This window comes from Pteropus alecto, unplaced genomic scaffold (assembly GCF_000325575.1).
Source record: "Pteropus alecto unplaced genomic scaffold, ASM32557v1 scaffold110, whole genome shotgun sequence".
Taxonomy (NCBI): domain Eukaryota; kingdom Metazoa; phylum Chordata; class Mammalia; order Chiroptera; family Pteropodidae; genus Pteropus; species Pteropus alecto.
In genome coordinates, this window is record NW_006431920.1 from 2106506 (window position 1) to 2123471 (window position 16966).

General features: G+C 38.9%; 1 protein-coding gene across 1 annotated transcript in view; it reads right to left on the reverse strand.

Annotated features, from left to right (window-relative positions):
- Positions 1–16966, reverse strand: part of LOC102897983 (nuclear body protein SP140-like protein) — a 48211-nt gene that overhangs the window by 17637 nt on the left and 13608 nt on the right. Inside the window, exons 2-9 of the mRNA XM_025043190.1 lie at positions 12589–12751; positions 11310–11478; positions 9186–9266; positions 7864–7917; positions 3266–3322; positions 2334–2387; positions 1420–1621; positions 351–544 (exon numbers count right to left, since the gene is read on the reverse strand). Of these exons, the coding sequence (XP_024898958.1) occupies positions 351–544; positions 1420–1621; positions 2334–2387; positions 3266–3322; positions 7864–7917; positions 9186–9266; positions 11310–11478; positions 12589–12751 (974 nt within the window). The remainder of the gene's footprint in view (positions 1–350; positions 545–1419; positions 1622–2333; positions 2388–3265; positions 3323–7863; positions 7918–9185; positions 9267–11309; positions 11479–12588; positions 12752–16966) is intronic.

Genomic DNA, 16966 nt, shown 5'->3' on the forward strand with positions numbered 1-16966 from the left:
CAGAGGTTATTGAGTTTTAAACAAGTTTGTGACAAAAATGAACAAGTAGCTGACTGTCCCATTTCTCTGCTCTCTGCAAAATGTGTGGTAAGTAAGGGTGGACATCATTATATAATCCAATACTTTGGGGAATAATGTGTCTGAGAACATGTGGTAAGACAGCACTGCTATTCAACTAGAGCCACCTCATTAAGCTTCAGTTCATAATGATTTCTTTCTTTGCAGTTTTCAAAACGGTCACAGGGGATGGATGCAGAGAATGGCTCCTGGGCTGTGATGTGTGCTCAGAAAAACAGGAGCCCTGAACTCAGACTCCAGATGTCCTGGGGCCCAGAGATGGCGGTCCTTACCCTTCTCATCAGGATCACTTCTCAGCTCAGGGCTCCAGGCTCCGGGATGCTCATTTTTCACACTGGACTCTGAAGAGTCTCCACGTCTTCTTACTGTAGAAGGAGCAAATGTCCTTTGAAGGTCATAGTGGGGAGATTGGGTAACTAGATTATCTAGTCTTCCTCTTACCCGCTTGCTTTGTTGACAAAGGAATCAACAGAGGGAAAACTTGGGAAACTCTGAAAAACCAGGGCAAGACCCTCCCTCCCTCAGATTTCTATGATCTGCTATTTGTATTCACGTGACTATAAGTCAGTATTTTGTCCCTCCTGTCCCCTGAGCCTAGGGCTAAGATATTTCACTCTCAGTAGGCATCGCTGCTTTGTCTAGGCCCATTGACTTTTGCACGGGATTATCTTTTTTCTTTTACATGTAGCTTTATTTTTGTTGTTTTGGTGTCTGTAATTGTATTATTAGCTCTGTTTCTCTCCCAGGGCAGTACTGAAAACTTGGTATTAAAGAAGACAGAGCTCTCACTTGGCTGCTTCCCAGAATGACTAGTGAACTAGAACCAACCCCTCCCCTTTCTAAAACTCCTTGGAATTTTTACCTGAGAAAAAACTGAAAATTCTATTGTGTTTGAATCATTGACTTCTTTGGGTTTATTTGTTACAGCTATTAGCCTAATACAAAAGTTAAAATATAAACCATCTTAATTTAAAACATTTATATTTTACTTTGAAGGATATAGCAAAGAATTAGAATGAATCTTTTGTAGAAAACATTGTTCATCTGTAACCATGAAGGGTGCTTATTTGCTCCTTCTGTAAATAATTAAAGAGCAGGACCAGAGGTTATTGAGTTTTAAACAAGTTTGTGACAAAAATGAACAAGTAGCTGACTGTCCCATTTCTCTGCTCTCTGCAAAATGTGTGGTAAGTAAGGGTGGACATCATTATATAATCCAATACTTTGGGGAATAATGTGTCTGAGAACATGTGGTAAGACAGCACTGCTATTCAACTAGAGCCACCTCATTAAGCTTCAGTTCATAATGATTTCTTTCTTTGCAGTTTTCAAAACGGTCACAGGGGATGGATGCAGAGAATGGCTCCTGGGCTGTGATGTGTGCTCAGAAAAACAGGAGCCCTGAACTCAGACTCCAGATGTCCTGGGGCCCAGAGATGGCGGTCCTTACCCTTCTCATCAGGATCACTTCTCAGCTCAGGGCTCCAGGCTCCGGGATGCTCATTTTTCACACTGGACTCTGAAGAGTCTCCACGTCTTCTTACTGTAGAAGGAGCAAATGTCCTTTGAAGGTCATAGTGGGGAGATTGGGTAACTAGATTATCTAGTCTTCCTCTTACCCGCTTGCTTTGTTGACAAAGGAATCAACAGAGGGAAAACTTGGGAAACTCTGAAAAACCAGGGCAAGACCCTCCCTCCCTCAGATTTCTATGATCTGCTATTTGTATTCACGTGACTATAAGTCAGTATTTTGTCCCTCCTGTCCCCTGAGCCTAGGGCTAAGATATTTCACTCTCAGTAGGCATCGCTGCTTTGTCTAGGCCCATTGACTTTTGCACGGGATTATCTTTTTTCTTTTACATGTAGCTTTATTTTTGTTGTTTTGGTGTCTGTAATTGTATTATTAGCTCTGTTTCTCTCCCAGGGCAGTACTGAAAACTTGGTATTAAAGAAGACAGAGCTCTCACTTGGCTGCTTCCCAGAATGACTAGTGAACTAGAACCAACCCCTCCCCTTTCTAAAACTCCTTGGAATTTTTACCTGAGAAAAAACTGAAAATTCTATTGTGTTTGAATCATTGACTTCTTTGGGTTTATTTGTTACAGCTATTAGCCTAATACAAAAGTTAAAATATAAACCATCTTAATTTAAAACATTTATATTTTACTTTGAAGGATATAGCAAAGAATTAGAATGAATCTTTTGTAGAAAACATTGTTCATCTGTAACCATGAAGGGTGCTTATTTGCTCTTACTTGTTTTACAAAGTCTTTTCCCAGGTGTAAGCGATTTTCTCAAATCTATGGGCTCTACAAAGTAAAAGGGAGAAAACAGGTATTTGGTCACAGCAGTCTTACATATTCTATGACAACTAACAAGGCTGATGGGCTTGTGATGATAACAATGTTTTGAGGATCATTTCCCTCTCCTCCCAGTTCTTGTGCCCAGGGTTATAATGCTGAATTCCTGCCAGCTCTCGTTTTTACCCTCTATGTGAATTTGTAAATGACCCTTAAACATTACTAGCTCCAGTTTCATCATCTATAAAGGTAAAAGATATATCGAATTTGGGGGTAAGAAGAAGACTGGATAACCTAGTTACCCAATCTCCCCACTAAGGTTTTTGTGAAAGCAAAATGAACTTTTATTCACAAAAGCCCTGTGAAAAATCACAATGTAAGTCAATAGTTTAACTATAATTTGGGTTTGAGAGTAGTTGGTCTAAAGCCATTTTTTCCATCAACAATTAAATAGCAACACGAATTATTCTTTGAAGATTTTTTGAGTCTGGTACTAATGACAATATTATCAACAAATAGTGGAATGCAGTAATTACTGTGCTCTATAGACTATGAAGTATGTTTGTAGACGCTAAGTACCTTAATTCAACTCTTTAGCATAACTAGATATGATAATGTATAGTAAAAAAAGACTGTCATTTTACTAGCATGTTATTGCTACATTTTCTGTATATCAATTGTTTTGGCTCATTCAGTTAAACAACAATTTATAATGCCTTCTTGCCTCCTTCCATTTTCCAATTGGGTCAAAGAAGTTAAATGGTGACCTAGAAGTAATCGAACTCAAGGCATATGGAGAATGTCAGAATAAAATTCACCAGGAGAACAGGCCCTGCATTTAGACTCTGGATATTTGCTGTCCAGGAATGCAATCTTTATATTCTTACCTGGTACCATCTGGGGTCTTGAGCAGTTGGCTTCTTGGAGCTCTTTCTCGCTTGATTCTAAGGATTCAAAGTTATTGATCATGGTACAAGGAATGGAATTCTATAGATGCCTTAGTGTGTGATCAAGAAACCAATTCAGCATGAAATTCCCTAATAAAACTTGAAAAAAATCTTGAAAACTCATGCAAATCGCAGCCTGCATCCAGGCCACCCTGGTCTGCCTTTCTAAATCACCTTATAGGTTAGTGATGCTCCGTGCCCTGTCCCCAGAGCAGGGACAATTCGCTGGCAGGGGGAAGCTCTGTTCTGTTCAAACCTTACCTTCTTACACTTCTCTCTTACCCCTTCTACTGTTATTTCACGCTTCATCCTCTTTCTTTTGTGGGGAAACCTTGGGAATCTTATGTTGAAGAAAGCGATTCTCCTCTACCCCCTGCCAACCTTGAACTGTTTGCAAGGCTGAGAAATAATCTTCTTTTGCATCTGAGCCATAGATCTATTTTGGGACCACCTTTTAGAGCAGTTTGTCTACACTAAGACATGTTAGAATGTGCATTCTCTATAATCAGGGGGATTGTTTCATAAACTATATACATGTCTAACCAATGTACTTTATACTTGAAACTAATAATAAAATAAATTTTTTTAAAATTACAATTAAATTTAAAAAAAGAATGTGCACTCTAAAAAATAAAGCAAATTTACTTTTTCCATTGATAGTTCTAGTGAGCAATTGAATGACTACATTATTTAAAATACTGATCTTTTGTAACATCAAGACCAGGTAACATTTTTTCCTTTGTTCTTAGATCTTTTCCTAGTGTATTTCCATAAATAGACATGTTTCTAATAATCTCTGAAGGAGTAGAGAGGGAAAACAAATCACCAGTTTGTACACTAAAGAGCTACAGATCTTATGGCAATTCATGCAGCATATAGGAATGAGGAAACAACATTTTGATAACTGTTTCGAGCTCCAGTTTCACAAAGGAAATAAAGCAGAACCCAGGACACTAGTCTTGTCTTTCCCTTCATCTCCAGGAGACTTTGCAGAAGACCTGAAACATGTATGCGATTGTGTTTTCTAGAATCAGGGGTAACAATGTCTATCTTGCTTACCCCTCTGTGTTGTTGCAAAGGAAAAAGTAAGACACTATTTGCAAAGGTCCTTTGAAAAGTCACTATGTATATCATGACCTACTGAAGAAGTCTGTAAAAACAGTGGTTTGGGTTTCAAACCATCTTATCCATTTCTGCTAACACTAGAGAGCTGGATGAGTTGTCTTTAGACACAATTCAGTTGTTGATCAGAAAACAATATGACCTTCCAATAAAGAAATATTAGCTTTCTCTTCTCTGTAGAAATCAACCAATAAATTCAACACTTTATTGTCATAGCAACTAGTCAGTTTTAAAACCAACTCATTACTTCGCTAGCCTATGTTTACTATATAATCAATATATGGATACATAGGTCGATTAATAGGACCTATCAGTTAAGAGGCCTCATATAATGATTTCTTATTGCTTTACACATTCCAAAAAGGTCAAGTAAAATGAAGACATTGAGATTCCAGGATAAACTGGCTCCATGGTACAGGATGAACTCAGAATAAGTTTCCTCAGGAAACAATAGCTCTAACTCGATTCTCTGCCCAAGCCTTTCTCTCCCACCTTTTTACCAGGCCTCCTTCTTAGTTTCCAGGTGGAGGCTTCTGGGGCTTGATTCCATCACTGGATTCTGTGGAGTCCTCACTGCTCATCACTGCGCAGCGGAGCAAAACCCTTTAGGGTCTCATGGTGGGGGCACAGAGACCATGGATAGGAATCCCATAATGAGAACTCTAGGGAGACCTGGAAGCTATGCTAACTCAGGTGACCCAGCTCTGTGCCTGAATGTATGTGACCTGCAGGTTGTTCCAGGTCCTACACAAAAGGTGATGAAATTCATGCGTAGAGGGCAGCTTGGCCCCTCCCGCACCTCTTCTTACCCCTACTCTCATTCTATTTCTTACCTCCGCCCCCAACCTACCTTCAACCTTATGCAGCCTCTTCCTTCCGCCCTGATTCTACCTCTCACTTCTACCCTCAATGTAATTCCTAACCCCATCTCATTTTACCTCTTGTCTTTACCGTCAATCTTCCTCTTACCCCCATCTTTGTTCTTCCTCTGACCTCCACTCTCATTCTACCTCTTTTTTTTCTTTTCATTTTGCTTCTTCAGTTTTCTCTCTGCTCAGCCCATTTTTGCTAATTACTTCTGTTTCTGGCGATGATATCTCTTTATACTTCTCGTCTTCACGTGTTTCTTCTTCTTCTCCTCTCATGAATACCTTGGCTATTTGATTTTTCCCCTTTTCTTTAGCTCTGGCCCCAATATCTCCCCTTCTTTGAATAGAGAACTATACTTTCTGACATCAATACTTAAATTTCCCATTGAGTTTTTGGTATTTTTCCAATTCCTGTGGACTTTCTTCTACTGAACTCACTGCATAAGGCGCTGGTTCCCTCCCTTTGCTACATCTAGCCAAGGCCACCTGGATTGCCTCCATGGGCTCTGATGACATGTCCCAGACCTTTGCCTGGTACCATGATTTACATTCTACATTCTTTTAGTCAGCCTGGCCTATTACTATGTCAGATGCCTGGTTATAGTCAGTCCTTGCTTGGGCTTGCCATTCAACTTTTGGGTTAAAAAATGTCTTTTCCTTCTATATATCCACCAGATATATAGAACAGGAATTGATTTGGTTTTCATGATTGGGTAGCTCTGTTCCTGGACTAAATTGTTATAAATGAAGAATTTTTATTTTTGTCTCCTTAAAAAGGAGTGAGCACCCCTCACTACTATTAACAAGCCCTTCTCCCTATACTTACACTGCAGGGGGAAAGCTCACTCTGATTTCTCTCCTTTCCTGCTGCTCTACTCTGTCTCTCTCTTAACTGTTTTGTTTTGTTTTGTTTTGTTTTTGTTTTTGTTATTTTCCTGCAGCGAGCCCTATTTTTATCCGAGAGGGTTCCAGGGCCTTTCTGACCACCCTGGCCTCAAATCGGTCAGCGATTTATCTTCTCTCTCTCTGCTTTCTACCGGTTTTTCATTCATTGTCTTTTACTCATTCTTTATATAGCTCTCTTTGTGCTTCTCCCATTTAAAAAATTTATTGGTATTCATTTCCTTCTGCATCTTTCTCTCATCGTACTCATTTCCTCCACATTTTTATCACGGTACCCAGGGCTCTGTAGGGTCTAGGGTAAAGCAAAGTTTATGTCTAGGACATGAGAAGGTGCTAAGCGTGAGATCTTCCTTCCATGTGCCCGAGGGTCTCCTCTGTCTGGCCCTGTTGTCCCCTCTGTGACATTTCAGTTTATCCATTCTCCGTTATGTTTCCTACTTTCTCCTGTTCATCTCTGCTTCTCAATTATTAATGTGACCTGTGAATACTGCTTCTGTATCAATTTTGCGTTTTGTTTTCTTCATCTTAAGCATTCCTGTCATTACCAAGGTCCTTCTCCTGTAACTATGCCCACCACACCGAGTCCCTCCACCTGCCAGTTCTACTTCATACTCATCACACTCCGCCACTCAGTCTTATCTGCTGGCTCAGACTCTTGAGCACCTTGTTCCTTCACTTGTAGGCTTTCTAGTGCATTATTGTTGTCATTGGTTGTATATTTTCTCTTTACATTTATCTGCTCTGTTTCAGAGAGGTGCTCTGAGGGTCCTTTTTCAGGTGAGGTTGTACCTAAACCACAGTTTGATGCATAGCTATTTTATTCGCATCAATCGGTGTCCAACAGCAGAGTTCAGTCCTTATTCTCAGCGGCTGAACTTGCACAAAATAACTGCTGTACCTCATTCTTTCTCCTCTGAAAAACGAAGATGACATACCATTCTTTTAAGGTGTTTGAGAAGATTAAATATTGCCTATCTCATTATGAGGGATATTGTGACTGATCTGAAAATTAACTCTTTTGATTAATGTCTTAAATGAATTGTATTTAAAATAATTTAATCACATTATTAAGAGTGTTATAGATTAAGGAGAAGTCAAGAGATGCAAGCTGTCGTTATTAGTTATTAAAGTACCAAAGTGTTTTTTCAGGGGCCCATCAGGTATTTGGCAGGCAGCTCCTGGCCTGCAGCCCCAGGAATGATGGGAGAGAGTTTGCAAGGGAGGCATCTGATGCCCATGGTCCTGTGTGAGAGACTCAACAGGTAAACCCTGGCCCAGGAGGAACACACTCATCACCCCTCCCTCACATCTGCCCCTGCAGCGCTGGCTGCTGCTGGACGTAACACCAAAGCACTGAGGCCACAGCCAGATGTGAGCAAGACAGATGCAGAAAACTGTGAAGCCAGGCACATGGGCAGTAAGTCCCAGAATTGTCAGGAGTCGGCAGCAAATGCGTTTAAAGAAGATAGGAGAAACCTTTCCAGACAACCAAGGAAATGAAAGCTGTTATAATTCCTTGGAGAAATTGCAGAGGCAAGATGGACAATTCTGGGTAATGAGTATTAAAAAGAAGCAGCACCCTTACCCACCCAAGCAATAGGACCAGAATAGCAAAGGATCACAGAACAATCAACAAGAACAGACCATCGTAATGTGAGGCATTTGTGCTGATCCAAGTCAGGTAGTTTTCACCAGTTCCTAGGTGGCAAAAATTAGAAGTTTATTTCAGAAATTAAGGTGTGAGCTGTGCTACTCTCCCCTAATCACTTTTTAATCTTTATAAATTTGGTATTGAAGACACATCCCTCTCCCCAAGGTATCAAAACAGAGTCCATCTGGACCTGGCGGGTCCCACCCAACTCTTGCCATCACCCGCACACTCTTCTGGGAGGGTCTCAGCAGGTGGTCTCGCTGAGTGTCGTCCACGAGCCACCCAGGTAATGGACAATAGTTTTTCTTGTCACTCATTGCCATGGTGAACCTGCCTTAGCCTCCAGAGCTGCCCCTGACTGGTGGCCTTACCTTACTTCCCGTGCCCCTCCCCCCACACCCTCCCTCTGCACGTGTGCTCACGCCGTCTTGCTGGCCTTTCCGGGAGGCTCCGTGTCTGACTCTCCTCCACTTCCTCAGCTCCTCCTGTTCTTATTTCTTTATCTTTCCCTCTGCATTTATTTCCCAATTTTTGTCTCATGTTCCTGCCTTTTCTGTGATTTCTTCTCTGTGTGTATGTGTACAGGGTCAAGAACACAGGCTCTGGCTTCAGAATACCGGGTTCATCCTGCTCATGTGACCCCAGAACAGGTACATACATGAGCTCTCTGATTTCTGCAAAATGGGCACCTAGTGATGCCACCCGTCAGTGGCAGCTGTGAGCGCTAAACCCAGGACTGCCCGAGCCAATGTTCAATAAGCGAGCTCCTGATAATGTGGTTGTTTTTTATTGTGTTTTTACCCCTTTCCTCTACTTTTCACTGCCCCTCCTTCTTTCTCTCTCTCTAATACCCACACCACAACCACTTCCTCTCTTCTCTCTACATGAGTCTTTCTCCTTGAATTTCCTGCTCTTGAACAACATCACACATTTAAATCAGTCTCTTCTCCTGCCATCAAGAGTCTTCTCACCAACATTGACCTTGAGGTCATAGTTTTAGCCCTTCGCAGCTTCACACTAATGATCTCCTAGTAGCATCTTTCTAAATTATAATTACTTCCAGTTCCTCATCCCTTTAAATCTGGTTTACTGGCACTTTGGGTTTCTGGTTTTTTGTCTTGGTTATTGGGCCAATGGGTCTCTTATCATAGCTACTACTCCAGGATTGGCCTCTGGTCAGATGCTCACACAAATGCCCAACCCTGCCTTCTCCATGTGCCCTGACCTTTCTTCTCCACTCAGGACTCAGACCCCCACCTTCCTTTCTCCTTTCCTCGTGACAGATGAGAATCCATTTTTATCTAGTTGCAATCACCTTGTTCAAGGCTTTTTGGAGTATTCAAGTTCTCCTTCCTTTCTTTTTCATCGCTCTCTTGACAAGTTCCCTGTTGGATCACTGAAGAGAGGGAGAGAGAAGAGGACGGTTAGACATCTCCATCAGATACCACAACAACATCTCAAATTTACACATTTAGGAATTTTTAGCTCTTGGGACCTGCTGAGCTCCCTGAGAGCTCAGCGGGTCCCAGTCCTCATGGTGAAGTTCCCCCTTCATCCCTGGGACAAAAGGAGAACCTCCAATAAGGGAGCCCTTACGTGACCCCCACAGAAAGGAGCCACTTGAATGTCAGGATAAAGGAGTCGTGGAAACAGCCTGTTACTCATGTAAAAAAAAAATTCAGGTGGCTGAGAAAGCATATGTCAAAATAAATACTGGAAGTGAAATAAATATTCTGACCTGTTCAAACTGGAAGGAGGAAACAGAGGAGTTTTCTTAGGAGAAAAACTAAGATGCTATAGAGGTACATGGGTATAAAAGAGAAAGCTCAGAAGCTTTAAAAAAGCGGCTGGGCAAGAGAAGGGTGAAGTTAATTGGGTCAGGGAGGATGAGCCTTTCCCAAAGAGACACCAGAGGACACTGGAGGAATTAGAAAGACCTCCAGGTGGGGGCAGGGGGATGGGGCAGATCTCAGGAACAAAGGAAGGACACCCTCTGAAGCTGCAAGCAGGGAGTGCATATTGTGGTGTAACCAAGAGGCTTGGACCATGGACTTGGGAATCTGCTAAGGAGAGAAGGTCAGGACATGTAGGTGATCCAGCAAATGTGTAAAGGAAGGAAATAAACCAAGAAGCCCGGAGTGAGTGTCTGGGGAGAATCTGGAGAGGAGGAGCTTAGGAAGGAGGTGGGCCCACATTGCCCAGTGCTGATGGCAGGGGTACCTCTTGAGATAATAAACCTGTGCTTATAAACCTATAACCTGTGGTATCTCTTTAATGTTATATGAATAGACTTGAAATTCCTTGGTTTTAGATGCCAGATCTTTCAAAATCTTTTTCAAATGTATCCCTTTTGAACCAACTCTCACAATTTGTTTCTCACTCTCAGATTGAGAGAAATCTAATTGTCCTGGTTTTGCAGAGATGCTGGACCCTTTCACATTCTGTGCCTGTTCCTGTAGCATCTGCCCTCTTCGGTTCATATAATCATTTTTCCTGTGGATTCTCCATCATTATTTGGAGATGTTGGTTGATACTAAACTGTGTTGGAATAAAACATTTTCTAGGCAAGTAAGACAAAATTTACGGGAGGGCATCTTCTTTACTGAGTACCAATTAAAAAGTATAAAGCATGAGTCTCAGGAAAAAGTGGTAAATCAAACCTGTAGTTTTGTGTAGTACAAAAACCGGTCTTGGCAGAGCAATTGATTTTGTGATTAATGTTTGTTTCACCCCTTGTGGAAAAAGAGTTAATAAAACCCTTTCTCCTTCTTTAAGAGCAAATTAGACCTCGGGTTAACTTTCTTGCTCATTATTCTGGACACATGATGAAGGTGGTCTCCCTTCTGTATTACTAGGCCAACACTGGGTTTAGAGTGAAAAGTGACCCATAACTGGTCAAATGTGGACTGGGAGGGACTATCTGTAAACTATAAGATATTTTACGTCTTCCTTCAGTGTGTTGACTCTTGGGGTCCCTGAAAGTTTTCACTACGGAGTAGTTATATGATACATTGACTCCCATGAGTGTGGTGCTGCTCAGCCAGGGTGGATCCTACACCCACAGCTATGCTGTCATTCGAGGCGGGTAGCAGTCAATGTGGTGGACTGCTGTGTCAGCCACTGCAAGGAGTTCCCCGGGAGAGGAGTAACTGATGCTGCCTTCCTGGGATGCTATATTTCCTCTCATTTATCCTTCTAAGTAAAGCTTTGGGTCTGGTTGTCTTATGAATCTAAATGCCTAGTTAAGCAGACATCCAGGTGAGTGTTGTACCATAGTCATTATACAACAAGCTTGGAGGCAGCTCATGACATGTTTGGTATCTCAACTGCTATATTCCTACTTCTCATCACTGTGTGTGATTCATGGTAGATGCTCAATAAATACTTGTAAAAAAAAATTGGCCTTGGACAATGGAAAGTAGGTAATAAACCTATTTACCAGCTTTGAAGCTTTCATAAATGCGGTTTAAAGCAGGGTAGCTCTTCATGATGACATCGCTGAACAATGTTTCCAGAAGTGACAGGTCAAATGTCTTCTCCACTTCACTGAGAACGCCGTACACCACTCTTTGTACAGGGACCAGGTTTCTACAAGAATCTTGAGAATCCTTAAAAACCATTGAATAGAGAAAATATAAACAAAGACTTCCAAGTTACCAAAGTGCTCTATAAAGTGATTTTTATGGTTAATGTACTATAATTTCCTTACATAGGTATCTTCTCATGTAAAGTTTTAGAATTTCTATATATTTGTATGGCTATTAAGTAAAACAAGTAAATCTTTATTCCTTAAAAATGCCCATTTGTGAATTTGATCTCACCTTTGTTTATGTTAGATGAAAGAAAGAACAATTTTGAAGAATAAAAATGGGTTGAAGTTAAATGATGTGTAACCCTTTCGGAGCCTGGTAAAATGTTTTAGAAATAGACTTAACAGGTGATGAGAAGCTATTCTATTGACCGGATGATCCATGCCCATACCGCAGGATCAACTCAGCCTACATGGTTCAAAGAAGCCAGATAATGATTTTCCCCATACTGCAAACTTGGCCATGAAGAATGCATATTCATAAGGAAAGAGAAGATTGGCATCTCTATATTTCCACCTGTGTCTTTTGCTAAAATTAACCAAAATCTCAAGATTTCAGAAATACCAAAAGAGAAGGAAAAAAAAAGGAAAAAACCCTGAAAATTGTTGGACAAAGATTACAAGCAACCACTTCCAAATTTGTCCTACCAAGACATTGGTCCTCTGTGGGTTTTAATGTTCTCAGATCTAAGATTTTACACTGATGTTCATTGGAATGAAATGCTGTGTTAATTATTATTTAATTAAATCAATTCATTAAGTGTATTCATCCATTCATTAAAATTAATTTTAATTCTTAGTTTATGCTATATTGTATGCATTCCTACAAGGTGTCATACATTTACGGAGCACACCGCTTCAGATCCAGCCTCTCTCCGGTGCTACTGTCCCTGACTCCAGTGGGCACCACGGAAGACCATCCTTGCAGTCAGGAGCAGGACTGTCTCTGGTGATGCTTGCTTCTCCTCTCCCTTTTTGCCTTATGCTTACAGCCATACTTGAGAGGGTCCCCACTCATAAGAGACTCCTCAGTCGGCTAGTTGTTCCCTGATATCTGGTTCCAGAATATCACAGCATAATTTAGTTTGGGGATGGCTTACCAGTTTGTGACATAATAAGCCTCACTTACTTCATATATTTTATTGGTGATGAATCCACGGTCACGGAGAATTTCCAAGAAAGGAAATGTCGTTTCTATTGCATCTGAAATCTCCACTTTATATTTTTTGAAGTGCTTGAGGGCAATCTCACAGACAAGTGTTCTGTCTATATTCTGGTTTACTGCAGACATCCTAAGGACAACAGGTACAATGATAACATGGTCACCAATAATTTGAGATTCTTGTGGAGGCTGTAATATTTTACATATGAAGAATAGGCTGTGAAGAACCAACATATATAAAATAAGTTTTTCTGAGTAAACAAGAATAAACAGAATTGAAGCAATATACAAAGATATTATAGAAGGAAGCATGGAGGATAGGAAAGGCATACATAGGACAGAAAAAGTCCAGTCTGTCCCCGTCAAAACCACTGTAAATATATCTTCTCCTAAACATATCTGGAATATTTTTTATTAAAAATTTCTAGTCAACATAGTATTGTAAGTCCTAGCCACAGCAATCAGACAAGACAAATGAATAAGAGGCATCCAAGTTGGAAAGGAAGAAGTAAAACTCTTATTGTTTGCAGATGACATGATACTATATATCTAAAACCCTAAAATCTTCACCAAGAAAACCCATTCAAAATAATAAATGACTTTAGTAAAGTTGCAGGACATAGACACTATATACAGAAATTTGTTGCATTTCTATACACCACCAACAAATGATCAGAAGAAGAAAGAAAATAGTCCCATTTACAATTGCATCAAAAAGTATAATACACCTAGGAATAAATTTAACCAAAGAGGCGAAAGCTCTGTCCTCTGAAAACTATAAGACATTGAAGAAAGAAACTGAAGATACAAATAAATAAAAGAATATATCTTGATCACGGATTGGAAGAATTAATATTGTAAAATGTCCTTATTACCTAAAATAATATACAGATTCAATGCAATCCCTATTAAAATAATTCTCTCAGAATTACAGCAACTAATCTTAAAATTTATATGGAACCACAAAAGACTCCAAATAGCCAAAGAAATTCTGAGAAACAACAAAGTGGGAAGTATTATGCTCCCTGATATCAAACTATGCTTTAAAGTAGCATGGTACGGTCAAAAAGTAGGTATATAGGTCAGTGGAATAGAATAGAGAGTCCAGAAATAAATCCCAGCTTTTATGGCCAATTAACCTAAGACAAAGGAGACAAAGATATACAATGGGGGTAAAGACAGTTTCTTTAATATGTAGTATTGGCAAAACTGGACAGATATATGCAAAAAAAGTTGAAATTGGACTACTTTCTCACACAATATACAAAAATAAACTCAAAATGGAATAAAGAGTTAAATATTACACCTGAAACTATAAAACTTCTAAAAGAAAACATAGGAAGTAAACTCTTTGACATCACTCTTAGTAATGTCTTTTTGTATATATCTCTTTAGGAAGAGAAAACAAAAAAAATAAACAAACGGCACCACATCAAACGAAAACGTTTTTGCACAGCAAAGGAAATCATCAACAAAGTGAAAGACGACCTACTGAATGGGAGAAGATATTCATAAATGATATATCTGATAAAGGGTTAATATCCAAAATATATACAGAACTCATACAACTTAAAACCAAAAAAGTCCCAAATGATCCAACTGGAAAATAGGCAGAGAATTTGAATAGACATTTCTCCCAAGAGGACATACAGAGGGGCAACAGACATATGAAAAGACACTGAACATCACTAATCAACAGAGAAATGCAAATTAAAATCACAATGAGATATTACCTCACACTTATCAGAATGGCTATCATCAATAAATCAACAAATAACAGGTACTGGTGAGGATGTGAGGATGTGGAGAAAAGGAACCATTGTACATTGTTGATGGGATTATAAATTAATGCAGCAATTATGAAAAACAGTATGGAGTTTCCTCAAAAACTTAAAAATAGAGCTGCCATCTGATTTAGCAATTCCACGACATCTGGGCATTTATCTGAAGAAAACAAAAACACTAATGCAAAAAGATATAGGCACCGCTATATCCATTGCAGCATTACTAATAATAGCCAAGATATGAAAGCAACCTAGATGACCATCAATAGATGAATGGATAAAGAGGATGTGATACAGACACACACAATGGAATATTATTCAGCAATAAAAAAGAATGAAATCTTGACATTAGAGAAGACATGGGTGGACCCTAAGGGTATTATGTTAAGTGAAATCAGTCAGACAGAGAAAGATTAATATCATATGAGTATATTTACATGCGGAATTTAAAAACAGCAACAACAAAATAAATGAATAAACAAAACAAAAGAGAAACAGACCAGTAGATATGGAGAAAAAACTGATGGTTGTCAAAGGAGACGGGGCAGGAGATGGAAATTTAAAAAAAGAAAAAAATTTTAATTTGTACAAAAGTGAGATGGAGTAAACAGGTCATCCACAGAAGAATGAAATATAATGGAATAACAATAGAATCTAACCTTAAAAATGCATCTTAACAATTAAGAGAAAATAAATCTCAGAATGAGATACAGCCATTCCTAAATTTTAAATCTAGTTAATAAATAATAAGATGTAGTTTGATAATAATATGATAAGGCATAAATTGAAATTTCACAAGAATATAAATAATTTGTCCTGGGATGTCTGCTTTGTGTTCATATAAATCTGTCTATTATTGTATGTGGTAAATCTTTTTAGGCATCTGACTTTCAGAAATGGCTGCTGTTTCCATGATACTAATTGTAAACCTGAGTCTGGTTTACAATACTAATTGTAAACCTAATTCTGGTTCTTAGATGATTTGTTTTATTTCTTTGACAGTAATGTTTAATCCCCATGATGTATTTCTAAATGTTATGAAGAATCATAAGCTTCCTTTGTGAAATTAGAAAGGAATTGTTGGCACTTCCTAGTACCTGATTTGCATCAGAGAATAATAGTGTCACATTATTGTAACAAATTCTGTAAAAAATGGGTTTCTGGTTAATGATAGCAGATTGAAGAGAAACATTTGTTCTTTCCATTAAAAACTCCATTAAAGCAAATTGGGTTCACAATGACAAAGAGAATGGCATTGGGCAAATGAGAGATTTCAACCAAAATCTATAGGACAAAAAAGTGGTCAGAAGAGCATTCATTGCTATTGTAGAAGAAAGTTGCTCCCAGTGGTCAGGAAAGCAACCAGTGTGCCCTGTGGAATCTTGAGATGATGGAGATTGAATGGGAGGCATGGTGCTGAAAACTGGTGTGTTATCTGAAAAATGAAGAACAGGGTGTGTCCCCTCAACTTGCATCCTGACCACCTGGAGCCAGGCAGCCTCTCAGTGGCAAACGCTGCTGTCTTCTTATCAACATATGTTAGTGCTGCCTGTTACTGGATTTCATATATGGAATAATACATCATATATGCTTTTGTAGGACTTCTTTTGCTCATCATCCATATTGTTGGACGAATAGAAGTTTGTTATTGTTGAGTGGTATTCCATTGTGTGTACTTATCACAATCTGTTTAATTGTTTTCCTGTTGATGGATAATTGGTTTACTTCCAGATTAGGACTAGTATGAGTAAAGCTGCTGTTCTCATATAAACCTTTTTGTAACATAATGTTTTCATTCCTCTTGGGTAAATAACTAGGAGTGGAATTGCTGGGTCATTGTGTAGGAAGTATGTTTAACTGTTTTAGAACCTTCCAAATTGTGTCAAAGTCTATTTGAAATAGGTTTTCTAATTTAGCCATTCTAGTGTGTGATGTGATATCTCATGCAGTTTTAGTTTCTGTTCTTTAATGACTAATGATGTTGATCATAATTTCATATGCTTATTGAAAATTGACATACTTCTTTTATGAAGTGTTTGTTCAAGTTGTTGGCCCATTTATATTATTGGGTTGTCTTCTATTTATTGATGTGTAGGGGTTTGTTTTCTATTATAGATAGAAGTATTTTGTTTGATATATGTCTTATGAACATTTTTTCTCAGTTTGGGGTTTGCCTTTCATTTTGACTGTGTCTTTTGATGTGGAGAAATTTTTAAATTTTGATGAAGTCCAATCTATCCATTCTTTTTCTTTTGTGTTTTTTTTAACTTTAGTGTACTAAGAAATATTTCCTACCTCAAATTTATGAAAATGTTAAAAAACTAATGGGTCTAATTCTGGATTTTCTCTTCTGTACTATTGATCTACTTATATATCCTTATGTCAATAGCATATTGGCTTAACAACCAACTGTAGCTTATAGAGGTCTTGAATTCAACTAGAGAAAGATTGTCATGACTTTTCTAGGTCTTTTGGTTTTTCACATGTCTTTAGAATCAATTTGTCAATTTTGACAAGAAAAGTATTTTGGGTATTTATTGGGTTTCCATTTAACCTATAGA